This window comes from Rhineura floridana, chromosome 11 (assembly GCF_030035675.1).
Source record: "Rhineura floridana isolate rRhiFlo1 chromosome 11, rRhiFlo1.hap2, whole genome shotgun sequence".
NCBI lineage: Eukaryota > Metazoa > Chordata > Lepidosauria > Squamata > Rhineuridae > Rhineura > Rhineura floridana.
Genome location: NC_084490.1, coordinates 27,825,576 through 27,841,920, shown reverse-complemented (window position 1 = coordinate 27,841,920; position 16,345 = coordinate 27,825,576). Strand labels below are relative to the sequence as shown.

At 44.9% G+C, this 16,345-nt stretch overlaps 1 protein-coding gene across 1 annotated transcript in view; it reads right to left on the bottom strand.

The window, feature by feature from the left end:
* Positions 1-16,345, bottom strand: part of LOC133365826 (von Willebrand factor A domain-containing protein 5A-like) — a 40,985-nt gene that overhangs the window by 7,401 nt on the left and 17,239 nt on the right. The window contains 6 exon segments of the mRNA XM_061588130.1: positions 1,465-6,829; positions 9,069-9,192; positions 10,111-10,271; positions 11,159-11,230; positions 11,848-11,907; positions 15,198-15,403. Of these exon segments, the coding sequence (XP_061444114.1) occupies positions 6,750-6,829; positions 9,069-9,192; positions 10,111-10,271; positions 11,159-11,230; positions 11,848-11,907; positions 15,198-15,403 (703 nt within the window). The 3' untranslated portion in view covers positions 1,465-6,749.

Sequence of the window (16,345 nt, the reverse complement as noted above, 5' to 3'; positions counted from 1 at the left end):
ATGCAGTCATGGCTAGGATAGGTAAAACTGACCATGGGGGCGGAGGAGGGGGAGAGTAGAGAGAGGAAGAGGGGAGCAGAAGGAGGGTGAGGGAATTGGAAGGGGGAGGGAAGGGACAAAAGGGAGGTGATGGGAGGGAGGAGGAGGGGAGGGCAGGTTTGATCATTTGCATGCTTATTGCGTTCAGTGGGATTTACTCCTGTGTAATGCCTAGGATAAGTGAAACTGACCTGGGGGAGGGGCAGGGAGGGGAGGAGGAGGGCAGGAATGAGAAGGGGAGGGTGGAAAGGAGGGCAGGGGATTGGGTGGGTGGACACTGGGCAGAAGGGAAGCCCTTTTCCTTTCTAGAAGGAAGACATTGTGAACAGTATCATTCATTTTCAGGGTTTCCCCCACCTTTTTATTCTACAGAAGGTACATGTAGCCTCCCACCCAAATTTACACCAAAGCTGTCCCTGGCCACATCGACACCAGACCTTTATTTCACTTTACACAGTCATGGCTTCTCCCAAAGAATCCTGGGAAGTGTAGTTAGTGGGGGATGCTGAGAGTTGCTAGGAGACACTCTGTTCCTCCCACAGAGCTACAATCAGAGCGGGCGACTGTTGAACCACTCCAGCCACTGGAGCTCTGTTGGACTCTCCTGTCAGCACCCTTCACAAATGACACTTCCCAGGATTTCTTTGGGGGGAAGCCATGACTGTCTCAAGTGAAATAAAGGTCTGATGTGGGTGTAGCCCCCTGATGAGGCAAGCCCAGCAGCTGTATGGCTTTTAGAACACTTAACAGTTGGTTCTTACTGAGCATGCCCAACATTATCACTGAGTTGAATGCTAATTTCTTAAATTAATTAAAAATCAGCCAGTTATTTTTTAAACTGCAGAAGATGAAGGTCAGAGTATGAGGCAAGGTCAGTAACAGGATTACAGGTACTATGTGAACATGGCTGATTTGTAATGAATTTCAACAGGTTATAAGAACTTTGACAGAAAAAAGTCCAAAAGGAGGTCTGGTTTCTCTCTCTTTTTACACTTTGAACTCTCGTTTCTCTCTGACTGTTTTGTGTATCACCATGAAAATTTAGAGGGTTGTTAAGCAAGCTTTCTAGGTTCACGACTATAGGTTTTGTAAGGTTTTGTTTTGGAATGAGCTTATGGGAAGCATCAGAATGGCATGGGGGTATTTTCAATTTAACATTGTGGAATGCGAAAAATCCATGCTGGCTATAGTATACAGACACTCCCGTGACAATATAAATAGACAAACATGTCTATTTTTATTGGAGCAGAGAAAGGAAAAAAACGATTCTACCACAAGAAAACCACAAATAAAACAGGAAAGCAATGGTTCATTAGAGTCACAGACAGGGCAAAGATCAGCTGGTTCAGTTTATAAGAAGAGACATTTAGGCTGCAAGTCGATGCATACTTAGAAATATGTCCAATTTAACTTGGTGGGACTTACCTCTGAGAAAACATCTACAGGAGCAGGCAACATAGCTTATTCCAAAAACAACTAAAAATGGAAGGGACTGCTCTGGAAGATTGGGATGGATGGAGTCAAAAGAAGTTCCTTATCAAATGCACTTGGAGCAGGTAACTCTCAAACTCATAGTTAGTATTGTTATGGAATTGAGATGGATGATTTCTGTGGGTCTCCTTCCAGCATCACATTTGGGAATCTGCAAGGAAGAAACCTGCTCTCCTGGTCAGACTTGTTCCTTTCATATGTTAATGGATTCAGCCAAGTCTGTCAAATATCCCCATTAACAAGTGTAAGAATCAGCCAGGAAAGCAATGTGGGTCATTAAGATCTCTTTCAGGAGAGGGACCTTTCCCCCATCAAGGAAGTAGTTTGTGCATCAGAGGAAAGTCTGGGAACTGGAAACAGAGACTTGCTTGATCTCTGTACTCCCAAAGCTGTGGGCAGATCTTGTGGACTTGTAATCTGAGAACCCCTCCATTTTATGCTCAGGCCGTATATATGTGTAAATAAAAACCATATATCCTATAAAACACCACTGTCTCTGCTGACCTTCGTTCCAAGGAAACCAAACCTTGGGTAAGTGCAGGAACCTTTGGAAGTCTCTCAGTGCTTGGAGACTGGGGTGCACGCAACACTATTGAAGAAGTCAGCCTTTCCAGCAACTCTCCAAACTGCAGTCTAACACCCCTCCGCAAAAAAAACTGGACTCTCTAGGAACTAGGCAAAACAGTCACTCTATGTGAGGAGCTTCAAATAGGCCACTGGTCTTCAATTGGTGTGTTGAGATCTACTACTGGGATGCAGCCTTATGGGCTGCACCGTTAGCACTACCACCACACAAATATGTGGTAAAAAAAATTAAGATGTGTGCCCCAAAACGCATGCTTGGGTTAAATGTGGGTGCCAAGTCTGCAAGGACTAAAGACTGCTGAAGTAACCCCACCAGAGTATAGCAGTGCAGAACAGACAATCTGGCCAGCCTAGGATTTCCGTGAGGCAGTTGCTCAGTTCTAAACCGTAGGCATATATTTGAAGCAGGCCCAAAGCCTCAGTTTTGCACTGCACCTTTCAGCCGTTAGCCATAAATAAGTCCAAGGAAGAGGAAAATCATTCTACCAGTCACAATGAGCAGTTGAGATGGTACATCTCTGATGATCAGATGTCCTTTATAGAGGATGGTCCTCTGTTTGAAGGATCCCTCTATTTGAAGGGCTGTCTGGTCCAAGCCCAGTTTAAGGGTAAGGATAAAGAACTGTAAGAATGGCGAGCATGAGGAGCCTTGAAGTTGCCTGTCATCAATAGTGAGGCTGCGTAGCAGGGTGAGTAGGCACACAGGTCACAGGCTTCCCCACCATGGGTGATACATATTTTTATTTGAATTACAATAATTATGTGTAAATCTGTATCTTTATATTAGCATATGTAAATTTCATGCAAATATTTGCCATTATTTACTTATTTTTAGTGAGGCATTTTCTCTTTTTCGGTGGTGTATTATGTGGCCATCCCAGTAGGTTGGCTAGATAACAGATATTATTTATTCATTTATTATTTAATTTGTATCCCGCCCTTCCTCCCAGCAGAAGCCCAGGGCGGCAAACAAAAGCACTAAAAACACTCTAAAACATCATAAAAACAGATCTTAAAATACATTAAAACAAAACAGCGTCAAAAACATTTAAAAAAAAACTTTTTAAAAGGGTTAAAAACATTAAAAATATATTAAGCCATTCTAACAGAGACGCAGACTGGGATAGGTCTCAACCTAAAAGGCTTGTTGAAAGAGGAAAATATTAGAATTACTGTACCTTTAAAAGCTGTCTAGAAACCAGGATTTGAGTAGATATAGCTTGCAAGAAAAGCTACATCTGCTGAAATCCCCTCTCCTCCCTGCTACGAAAGGGGCAAGAGCTCGGACCTTTTCCACATTTGGCCACCTAAGGGTGCAACCACGTGGACTCAAAAGTGGTTGAAATGATCTTGTTCTACAGTCAGGCATTTTATTAGCTTTTCCAAACACAAAAATCCTTGGGCTGGCTTAAGTGAGTTTTGGCAAAGTTGGCTTCCTATCCGATCAGCAGAGGAACTACCCATCAAATGTGGCACCGAGTTATAGCAGGAGAGTTTCTGGTAGGAACCCAGGTGTTTGGTTATCAGAGGCATGTGTTACTCTAGTAAAACAGAAGAGGGAATACAATGGAATACAGGATATGTGGACTGTAAGGAAGGTGGAGGGGGTGGGGGGAAAAGAGTGAAAGAAAAGCTAAAACACAAACTCCCATTGAGCCTGCTGTCTACTGGACCATGCTGGGCATACGTACAAATGGCTGGACTTGTTTATCTTTTTGGTTTTGGTATCTCAGCAGTTTGTTATGCAAAGTATTCCTATCCATGCCCAGGACACTCTTAAATAAAAAAAAATGTAGCTATCTTGATATACTGGGGATCCCCACATTCTCCAAGAGCAGAGTGCCATCTGGTGGCCACTATCAACAGGCTCATGGAAGCAACTGTTGCCTACTATCCATTCAATTAATTTTGATGCATTCAACTTTGTGATCTCCATTAAAAAAAAGTTTGCCTGCCAACAGCATGATAGAGAAAACTGTCCTTTTCAATATGATCTAGCTCTATGGAAATCCCATTCCTTGGTAAGAGCAAAATGAAAACAATCATAGGTTGGTGGCGAGACTTTGCATAATCTAAATCCATCTTGATTTACACACAGGCAGCTACCTAGAGTGACATAATTCAAGGTATGACAACCAGGCAATGGACAGAGTCTGTTCCCTTGAACTGTTTCCAGCATGGCCAGCTCAGCAATATCAAAGGGGCTCTGGAGAACATTCCCCACACCATCCTCCCTGCCTAGGGCAGCCTATATCTTGAGCCAGCCTTGCCCTCATCATGGAACACTTACCTCTGAGGCTGTTAAGAAAGTGTAACAAATTCCTGGATGCCAACTCACTTTGTTTCTGCATGTGCCTCTGCAACCACCAAAGGATTTAGTATCCCATTATGTGCCTGAGCACCCAAGACTTTTCCAGCTATGCCTATACCCCATGCGAAACACCAGCCTCCCTTCTCAATCATCAGTAACATCCCTCTATTATGGCCAGTGCTCCCATTCCCTGGTACATCAATGCTGTTTACTCCACCCATCCAGTCCCTTTTCTAACCAATCACAATGCAACCAATCCTATTTTTTCCTATTTTTCATAGCACAGGGTCGTGGTGCTTATTGTGATTTACCAGCTTGTCATTTATTCCTTTCAGTGCTCCCTAGAATGAGATACTCATTATGCTTCCATGTGCAGTGGGTCATTCTGGACTCAACCTTTCTGTTAGTCTTTCCATGGCATGTCATGTGCACTCCATGCTCCCTGCATTTGAAGTACATCTTCCAACAGCAGACATCTGCGATATTCCTAACTTTAAAAAAAATGTTAATAATAATAATAATAATGAAGTGTTGTTGCATAAAAATGGCATGACTGCAAATTCTCTCACAAACAGTGCATTTATGAAAGGATCTCATGCACCCACCCCCAAATAAAGGAAACAAACAACTCGAGTTTCCATGTTTAGGGATTGAAACCTAAACGATGACTTCACTAGCAAGTCTTGCTCCTGACCCAGATATGGAGCCAGACAGGTTTGTGGAAGATGGGGGTGGCAAGTCTTGTAAGTAACCCGTACACTCCTCCCCTGGACACGGCACAAAACACCCAGAAAGATACATACGGACACACATTGTTTTTATATAGTTTAACCTGAGCCAGTCACTGGGTACAGCAAACAGAATGCTTCTTTTCCACCACATGCCAAGTTTGACATTCACATCTCCCCTATCCTTCAGATATCTTAACCTATTATCTACCCACCAGGGCTTTATTCTCTATCTAGTCTGTTCATGTTGCACTTTAACACATAGAAAAGTGGTAAAGATATGACCATTCTCGCCAAGCTTCACAAGCCAGTATTCTGTAAGGATTACTGGAGAAAGATTGCTAGGCTTGCTGAGATAAGGCTGACAAGGATTGGAGGACACAGCAGCCATCTTGAGTGAGGGAAAATACTGCCATGCCATTGCTGAGGAGACAGAATGGGACACAGTGGGCTGACTTCAGGCTTGCATGCTCTATTTCCATCCCCCACCCCTGCAGAAAACAGCAACAAAAAACATAAGCAACTGATATGTGCAAAACTTGCATAATCAGGAGCTTGTAACAGTTAAGGCATAAAACAGCTTAGAGGTTTTAGTTGCAGTTAAGGGGTTGATAAATGTTGTTAAACAAATAAACTACTCTGGGTTGATTCAGAGTACTCTCTTCTCAATTTAAGTAGTTTGCTAAGTCAAACCATGGTGCACAGAATCATACAATTTTAGAACTGGAAGGGACTTTTGAGGACATCAAATCCAACCCAGGGCAGGAACCTGCTGCTGCTGAAGTACCTCTAGCAAAGGAGAGCCCACCACTTCCTGAGACGGTCTGTTCCACCATGAAACAGCTCTTGCCATTAAGATGTTTCTCCTACGGTTCAGCCACAATCTGCTTTCCTTCATTTCCACTGATTAGTTTTAGCCCTGTCCTCTGGAGCAACAGAAAACCAAGCATATCCAGCCATGTAGAAGTCTACAAGTGCTTTAATCTGTTTTTAGCTTATTGAAGAGGGTTTTTTTTAAATTTCCCATTTTTAACTTCTGTCTCTTACTGCCAGTTTTAATCTTTGCTCCATGTTTTGTAAACCACTTAGAGGTTCGATTTACAATCAAGTGGTACATACATTTTGTTAAATAATAATTCTTTTTTTTTAAAAAAAAGTCCAGGACAAAGGTGGAGAGAGACCTTGAGAAGAGCAGTCACAAGAGCTGGGTCCATCTCCCCTTAAATCTTATCTTCTCCTGACTAACCATACTCAGCTTTTGCAACTGTTCTGCACAGGTGCTGGTCTTCAGGCCCCTCTCCAATTTGTTGCCTTCCTCTGGTGTCAATGTGTCAATATCCTTCTTAAACGGCAGTGCCCAGAACTGGACGCAGTACTCTACGTGAGGCATGGCAGCCTTTGCAGTAAAATAAAACAACCTTAAGCACAGCAATCTGCCAGAAATTGCCAGCAGCCAACCAGTAGGCCACAATCTACTGAAAGCCAACCCTGCACTAAGGGACTATCAAGAAATAACAATGGTCCAAGCAGGAGGCGGCATGGAGCAAAAGAGAGAGAGAAGCAGAAACTTAAGGCACAAGGTTACATAGTGCAGCTCAGAGGCCAAAACCTTGGGGGGTTACACTAGCTCCCAGCAGATCATTGGCAGCCTTCACACATTCAGCCAGCTGAGGCCCTGCAATAAAGAGAGAGACAACATTGGTACCTTTCAGTGCTACCAAGGATGGTTCCAACATCATTTTAGCATCTGTAAAAGACAATGGCCTCATTTACACATAATGCTGAGCCATGGTGTGTTCTAGCCGAAGTGTGGCTTGTTTGAATGTCTGAATCCAGCCCAGAAAAATAACCACGGCTTGTTTACTGGAAACAAACCATGATGTGAAGCCACGTTTTGTGGTTGGCTTACCCACTGAGGCTTGTTTTAACTGTGGCTTGGCATCATGTCTGATTCCAGCAGCATAGCTTAACCATGGTTTGTTTGGCCCCTCTACCCCAGACACTTGCCAAGCTAGGCAAAAGCAGATGGAGTAAAAAAACACCAAACTCTGGAGAAACAAACGTGGAGAAATCATATTGTTTGAGGTAACGTTTTATTTCAGAAATCTGTAATGGGATTTATACATAGTTGGATGCACAGGGTTAACTGTTGTGACTTTCTCCTGGGAGCTGTGGAGATCCAATGCATTAGCAGGTGGCCTGTGCGACCTTTTAAATCAGCTAAAGGAAAAGAACATACAAAGAGCCTGCTGGATCAGGCCAGTGGCCCATCCAGTCTAGCATCCTGTTCTCACTGTGTTCAACTACATGCATACGGGAAGCCCACAATCAGGACCTGAGCACAAAAGCACTCTCCCCTCTCCATGGTTCCCAGCAACTGATATCCAGAAGCATATTGCCTCCAACAGTGGAGACAGAACATACCCATCACAGTTAGTAACCACTGATAGCCTTATGAGAAGAGGTGGAAGTTGGAGTTAGGCAGTTCACATTGAGAGACTGAGGAAGTGGCTTAGAGAGGCTTGGAAAGCCTGAGAGAAGCCAAAAGTTGAATTCACTGACAGCAAGTGAGGTTTGTGGGGGAAAGCTTGTGTCTTAAGAGGCAGCCTTTAAGAGTGTTTTACAGCAGCACCTCAGACAGCAGAAGTTGCTGGACCAGAGTGAAGACCTTTTGAGAGACTCCCCCGCTCCAGGGAAGAGATTGTGGACCTGATGGAAGACTACAAGTAGAGTCTGCAGAGGTGGAAGACATGGTATTGAGATAACTTGTGGCAGTGGTAATAAAGGGTTAGGGAAGATAGGCAACAGGTCATAGCTAAGAAAAAATTAATGTGCAGGACATCTCTCTAGAACAAATAAGTAGTGAAATAATGGAGGAGTTCTGGTCTCTGAGATGACTTGTGGTTTGTTGGTTTTAACTACTGTTAAAATAAACCACCCAGTGGAGGAGTGGAGGGCTAGCTCTGTGTGCTCCCTAACGCAAAAAGGTTCACAAAATGGCAGCGCATTTAATGCATCAGGCAGTAGTCTTATCCAGAGCTTGTTGGGGAAGTGCCAAAGGACAGTGGCAGAGCATCCACTTTGCATGCAGAGGGCCCTAGATTCAATCCCTGGCATCTCCAGGTAGAGATGGGAGTGTTCCCTGTCTCAAACCCCAGAAAGCTGCTGCCAGTCAGTGCAGACAATATAAGGCAGCATCCTATATTCCTATGCTCTTACACAGAGCGAGACCATTCGTCCACCAAATGTGGATGGCATGCAATAAACGAGAACCAAAGCTGCATTTAATGTGTAATTAACTGATGTATGGAAAGACACTTGAGGGGTTAGCAACAGACAACGTCTAGGAGGCAAGGCCTTGTTTTGGGTGCTTGAGCTGCCCTATTCCCAAATGCAAGAGCATGTAAATGGCCATTCAAGTCAGGAAAAGGGCAGTGTTTAGTAGCAGTGGAAAGCACACATTAGCCTTTCATCTGGACAGGTGAACACTCGAGCATGGCTAGTCACTGCTAACCAAGGAGCCGTCCATTTGTGCTACTTGTTCCAACAAAGAGGAAAAACAGTGGTGGGTCAGAATTTTACTCTTGCCTTTTTTTTTTTAACTGGGTCTGAAATTACTCACAACAACCCAGACCAAATCCAACAGGAGAAGTGATCTGGGACCTGGAAATGCATACACTCACCCCAGCTCCTGCTGGGAGGAAGGGTGGGATATAAATCAAATAATAAATAAATAAACACACATGTTCATGTTTCTCAACCAAAAATATCTGCCTGTGGCAGCAGATTGGCCTGGACCAGGGGACTGGAAGGAATGTTGGTGCCTCACTCTCTATGTTCCAGCCTCTGCCCACCGTAATTCTTCCTCATCCCATGCCCAGCCTCCCAACATCCAGCTGCCCCAAACATCTCACCTGTGTTTGCACGGAGCCAGCTGAGAGCTTTGGCTTCCAGTAGTTCCCACTCATCTCTCTGCTCCATGGCACTGGAGTGGAGCCAGATGATGGCCAACATTGTTGCCCATGCGTTCGGGATCACCTGGTAGTCAGAGATCAAGAGATGAGAAACATAACGAGCCCTGTTCTGTCATAATGCTGTAGCTGCATGGCTCCCCAACTTTTTTTCCCCACGGACCACTGGAAAAAAGTACTGATGGTCCTGGCAGACCACTTCATGGTTTTTCTGCCTATTGTAGCAATTGTAATGCCCTGTGCTAGGTGCTGTATGATTTTTAACTGTATTTTTATTGCTTCTTTATTTCTTACATTGAACTTTATTGTATTATAATTTGATTTTCATACAATGAAGTACAATATAAGAAATAAAAGAAGCAATAAAATGCAATTAAAAATGAACATGAATAGTTCATGTGGACATGCCATCGACCACCTGAATGAACGTCATGGTGGTTCACGGACCACAGTTTGGGAATCTCTGCAGTAGATTAACCATGGTTGCTTTTCTGTAAACATTACATGGAGTGAGCATGATACTTGAATAACTAAGATAATGCTAAAAGATTGGCCACAAACCAGGATGCAAAAACAACAATCTGAAGGAGGGTTTGCCACTGGCCATTGTTAAATACATCTGCCCCAAACAAAGCCAAATTTTGCCGCACCCCACTCAGCTTGCAAGATAACAAGGTCTCACAGGTGCCTCGTTCACTCAACATGCTAAACCATGGTTGCACTGTAGGTTTCGAATCTTAAATGGGGAAACAACAAGAAACAATGGCTAGTGTTAAGTACGTTAGGTCTGCATTGGAAAATACTGTCAGGACAGCAACTGGTAGTTCCTTGCCTTTCAGCCTGAAAGCCAACTTAATACACCCTTAAGACTACCCCTTCCCAATCACAAGTCTGGCATCAGATGAAGGATGGCATCAGTGGTCCATGTTAGCTGCCACTGGCATCCATCCAATCAAATGTTGAGCCTTACCACACCCAGACTAACCTGTGCTGGTGTTTTGCTTGAGATCTCAGACTCACTCAGATTGAGAGTGCTGGCCAGGCCAGAATCAAGAGGCCAGGAGCCATCAGCATTCTGCAGGGACATCAGGGTCAAGAGAGGCGATTCGTGTTTCACTGTGGTGGGACCACCATCGTTTTCTGTTTCTTGGGGTTAGAAAGAGCAATCAGTCAAAGGCTGATCAACTGAAAGTCAAACTATGTTACGTTAATCATGTGTTTTAAAGCATATCTATCAACTGTCCACTCTCTTTGTCTTATGAAAATCAGCCACTGGCACTGCAACCTGGATTGGGACTGTAGAAGGGGAATGAATCCTTGCTCAAAATACCCCCAAAGATGCTCTTTGCAACAAACAGCACTTTCTGGGGAAAACAGTAGTGTTGACGTGTGGGTGGGGGAGTCCTGAGGGAGTCAAAGCTAATTCAGATCCCATGTAAGCACATACAAAGTTAAGGATGGGAAGGAATTTCACTGAATTTGGATTTAGCACTTGATTTTTCAATGGTCTGCATATTCTCCCTCTTTGTGGAGTCATCCTCTGCACTGTTTGCTCTGAACTTCAGTGGCTTTCCCGTCACTGAATCCCCCCCAAACGTTCCATTGAATATAGTATTCTTTTATTGACGTTACTCACAGTACAGCAGAGCAGTACAGTGCCCTCTCACTCTCTGTCTCTGCCACCCCCCCTCCACTTGAATACTCCAATGCAACAGATAGTGGACAAAGAATGAACTCGAATCGACACTATCTGTTAGGTCGATGGAATGCTGTCAAAGCGGCATCGACCAACGGATCCCCTCCCTATATGAAGTACATCACTTTGCCTTTACTTACATTAGTGGCCTTATATCAGTGATGGAGAGCCAGTGGCCCTTCAGATGTTGTTAGACTTCATCTCCCATCAGCCCCAGCCAGCATGGCCAATGACCTGAGGTGATGGGAGTTGTGGTCCACCTATGTCTGGAAGGCCACAGGCTCCCCATCTTTGCTCCATCCACTCTATACAGAACAGTCCTTTTCATGTGTATTACCTCGAAGTTGGGGGCTCCCTGGAGGGGATTCACCTCCAAACGTGGAAGAATCACTCATCAACATGCACTCCACTGTGAAGAAAAGAATGGATCCTGTGAAGGCTTCTATCCAACAGCCCTACCTGCTCTAACTGGCTTTCTGGCTTGTTTTAAAATCAAACTTCTTTGTGTCATGTCGTATGTTTCAAGATCTCTGACTTTCCTCTTAAATTTCAGGTTCATCAGCCTGACCGAGGCCCTGAAAATCATTCTCAAGCTGACCTGAAATACATGGAATATGGTTGCCAATACAGAACCTTTGAGAGATTTAAAAGCTCCACCACCTGCTGTTTGGAAAACAGAAGGGGCTGAATAAGGCACTCAACAGTCGCCAGGGCTGGGCCCCCAGGTTTCTGTCTATGGGTTGTATATCACACTTCCTGCTACACCCCATACATTTATCTTCTGTCACATTCTATTAACATTTCTCCTTCCCTAAATATCAACACCCCTTCAATTAAACAATGATGGGACTTGGAACAAAACGAGGGCCCAACGCAACACAATCATTCAAATAAATATCCTGATTTACATTGTTCCAGGTATAAAATTAGGATTTTTTTTTTGCCACTCAAACACCCAAAAAGCATTCAGAGTTAGCATCTACTGCTCAGATCATGACGGGAATCTCCTGCGATGGCTTCTCTTACCTTCTACTTCGTAAAGACAGGCTTTCTTTTTCATTCTTATTGGCCTTGCAGCGTAGCACACTGGAATAAGAGAGGAAAAGGCAGACAGTGTTTGAGTGAGTGGAGTTGCTGGCATCTCCCTCAAGACAAAGGCAGCGGACCCATTTCCCTCCCAGGAAGCACAAGTTGGCAAATTTCAAAGGACTGGGCTCCCCAGCAAAGCCCAGTGCTATGTCCCCTTCAGGACCCTTGTGAGGCCCAGGGATCAAAAGCCACCCTCCCAGCTTCTCTATTGGTCCCTTGGGACTGTCCCCAGGTCACATCCTCTCTCCACCCACCCCTCTCTCAGGCCCTGCTTCACACCCTCCTCCATTGTTTTTGCCTGGCTGGAACGTGTCCTTGAATTCCAATAATGAATATTGCTTGCCTGGATGGAGGACAGAGAGGAGTGTAGAATCTAGCCTGTTGCGGAACAGGTAAAAGTTACATTCATTGACCCACCCACCATGGCACATGGTCCTCGGAAGGTTGCCTGGAAGGGGAGGCAGTCTACCTGCTGGTCCCCTTACGGCCTATGTATGCCTGAACAATTCCCAAGCAGTGGCCTCCTTAACTGAAATTGCAGTCACTTGGATGAGAAACCCAGCAATCCCCCTCAATCTCCCATCACTTTCCAAGCATGCCTGCATGCATCGCTTGTCTTGGCCAGGACACCTATTGCCATCCTCTCTTTCTTTCAGCATGAAGGAGGAGATATCAGGCTTTTAGCCCCATGCCTTCGTACTGATGGGTGTTGGCAGTAGGGAGGCCACGACAACAGGGCAGCACCACTTTTTCACAGGCATCTCCAAATGAATGTGTCTTGGCAGGAAGGAAGGGAAGGAGGAGAAACTGGGGGCATATGTATGCACCGAGCAATTACCTTAGCACTATGGAGGTAACCGATCAGGAGATAATTAAAACAAGAGTGGAGGTAAGAAGTGAGAATGCACCCAGTGGCCCACCTCTGACCTTCATGCATTGATACTATCTGGTATATAAATGTCAATCAATGCACAAAGATCAGGAGCTGAGGCAGTGAGTGTGGTCATCCTGCTACCCCTGTCTAAAGGATGATTAGACCTGGGTGAGTTATCTGTATAGAACTCTTGCTGGTTCAAATCAAACTCCATCTACTCCTGCATTCTTCTTCCAGATAAGGCCACATGCACGGGACGCTCACAAGTAGCATGAAAAGGCAATAGGCTCCCCTTGTTTGTTACAGGGAATTAAGAGGTACACTGCCTCTTTCCATGGAAGTTCTGCTTTGGCTAACATGAGTAATTAGCCATTGACAGAGCTATCCTCCACAAATTCATCTAATCCTCTGGACAACACTAAGAAACACTCTAGTAACAGAACAACCTAAACTCACTCTGAACATTATCTACTACATATTTTAGAAAATTGTTTGTTCGCTATGCTTTTGGACACCTCCTAAGACACCAGATTTTACATGAGATCAAGGAGCAGGTTTTCATCCATTTTGGATACAATTCAGTTTTTGTACTGAACTTTTCAAAACTGATTTTAACCACCGATTTCAAAACTGCACCTAGTTTTTGGTTTCTTAGAATTCCCAAGCAGCACCGGATAAGAGGCTGCCAATATAGCATAATGCAGGGCCAGATCACTTGCCAGCAAGCCACATGGAGGGTCAAACAGCTTCCAATGTGGTGACAGTAATTGATGGAGTGGCTTTTCCAGTGCAGCTTTCCAAGCACCATGAGGATTAATGTGCCCGCCACTGCCAGCTCTAGCACTGTCATCAATACACTTCACACAATGCAGGGCGAATCCACCTGGGAAGATGCTCCACATGATGCCCAGGTGACGTGGGAGCAGTTGCCAAACAGAAGCTGCTACAATTGGCATCTAATGCAGATGTTTGCTTATTTATTTGTTTGTTTTAAAGATATATACGTCACCTTTTGCTCACCAAGTGACTTTAAAGCAGCTGTCAGAATGCATCCTCAAAACATAATAAAAGCCATCAATTTTCAAATGCCACCGCATAAAACAGTAACCATAAAAGTAACAAAAACAAGAAATGAAAACAGCAGCCACTCAACTAAAAGCCTTCTGAAACAGCCATGCTTTAACCATTTGCCTAAAAGAGCACAATATCAGGGATCTCATCTGGAAGAGCATTTCACAGGGGGAAAGGGACCACAGGAAGGGACCATAGAGGGTAAGGGACCTGCTCCTAGTGGTTGTCTGTCACGTCTCACATGCCCAAGAGATTTGGAGCAAAGCCTCGGATCTTGAATGGAATACGGAAGGTGGTGGTCCTTAAGGGAAAAGTACATAGGAGGCAAGCTGTATGGGGCTTTCAAGGTTAAAAATAGCACCTTGAATTCAGCCAGAAGCATCAATCCATGAAATTAAACAAAATAGGTGTAATGTGCTCTCGATGCTTAGCCCTTGTCAACCACCTGGCAGCAGCATTTTATACTAGTTGAAAAAAAAATGGAAATGCCTTCAAGTTGATTCCGACTTATGGTGACGCTATGAATAGGGTTTTCATAGTAAGCGGTATTCAGAGGTGGTATTACCATTGCCGTCCTCAGGATGAGAGGCAGTGAAAGCTCCCAAATGTTTTTCAAAGGCAGCCCAATGTAGGGCATGTTACAGGAATCTAATATGGAGGTCCCTACTGCCTGAATGACTGTGCCAAGATCTGACTTCATCAGGAAGGGATGTAACTGAAGGAGTGCAGCTAGAAAATGGGCCCTTTGCCACCAACACCGTCTGAGTATCTAACAAGAGCAGCACTAAACTATACAACTGTATCTTTTAAGGGGAGCACAACTTTGTCCAAGCTGCACACCCAACCACAAGTCAAATGGACCACTCACCAGCAGTACTTGTCTAAGCTAAGCTACATCTTGTTGTGTTCCATCCGGTCCTTCAGCGCACACAGAACAGCAGTTTGGAGTTACACTGATCTCCCCAGGATCAGTCGCAAACAGCAGACACAGGTGAGTATCATCTGCATAGCGACGGCTCCACAGCCCAAATCTGCAAATGACTTCACCCAGGGGATGATAAGATTGCATGGAGCACAAGATGGAACCCTGCAGTTCCCCATGGGCCACTGACCAGGACGTTGCATCTGTGGCACAAAGCAATTGTGGTCCATGACTGATGTGAGAACATAGCTCCGCCTACACAGCTGGCATCTTCCTCTCTGTTGACCTCCGTCCAGCTGAAAAAGCAACACACTCTGCCCTTAACTTTCTAAGTAGAAAGCTCAGTTTTAATTCCCAAATAAGGCCCTCTCTCTTTAGTTGCCAAGTCCCTCAGCACTCTGGCGCACCTCTTCAACTCACATGCAAGGAGAATTGGTCGGTGGATAGGGGGACCTTGAAGAGGCTTGCCCTGCTCCGGGTTCACCCCCACGTAGGCCGTCTGCGAGCACACCACCCCGGAGCTCAGGCTCGTCTCCAGCGCCAGGCGCTGCTTTGCCTCTTCCTTCTCCCCGGCACCCTCCAGTTCCTGCAAGAGAGCCTGAGCTGCCAGACGGTGAACAGGAAGCCTGCAGAGACAGAAGGGGGGGGGCAAGTGTTTGGAAATCGGCTGCCATTACCTCAGGCACCAAAGAGTATTAGCATCCCAAATAGAAACACAGGCACTTTTCACTGCATTTAAGTGCCTGCCTTTGCTAACACATAACATGTAGGCTCCTTACTGAGATCTGTAGGCAGAGTGAGGCAGCCATTTCAGGCAGCTGCTTTTGGGTGTTATCAAAGGGCAGGGGAATAAATTACTTATTATTATTACATTTTTGCTGCCAGTGAAGGGAAAAAGCACTTGTAGGATATTCTGCCTTACGTGCCAAAATAATTTGGGTACCGTGTTTCTTGATTATGTTTTTGGTGGGAGTGGGCACTTGCTGCTCTATCCCAGGCAGCAAAAGGTCTTGGGCTGGCTCACATTGGCAGGGGAAAGGAAGACAACTCTAATCACGCCTGGCTTATGTGGGCAAATGCCTTCTCTGTCACTAAGGAATCCATTTTAGATGTCTCCGTGGGTCAGCTCCCAACATTCCGTAGGATGAACTACAGTGTATATAGTCAATAGTTAGTGCTCACAGCCTGGATCTCCAGATTACAGATGCCACTCTATCATTCCGTGTGGATGGCATTGGTTGCCACCTGGGTACTTGTAACATGGAATGACAGCATCAGCTGTACGCACTCCACCTGTCTTTTCCAGCAAACAGGTCTGCTCCTCTGCTACTGTTAACCATCCAGCTCTGGTTGGAAGTAACCACACGACAGGATACCATACCATATCATTATTGGCTAAACCAGTGGTTCCCAGCCTTTATGAGTATGGGACCACCTTTGTAAGCTCAAATAAATTTCATGACCCCCCCCTGCTAACTGTGATTTCAGTCTCTGTTAATTGAAAAAAAATGGTGCATGGCAAAATCACATCTCCAAATACCCCTTTCCATTAAAAGCTCCCTGCAGAC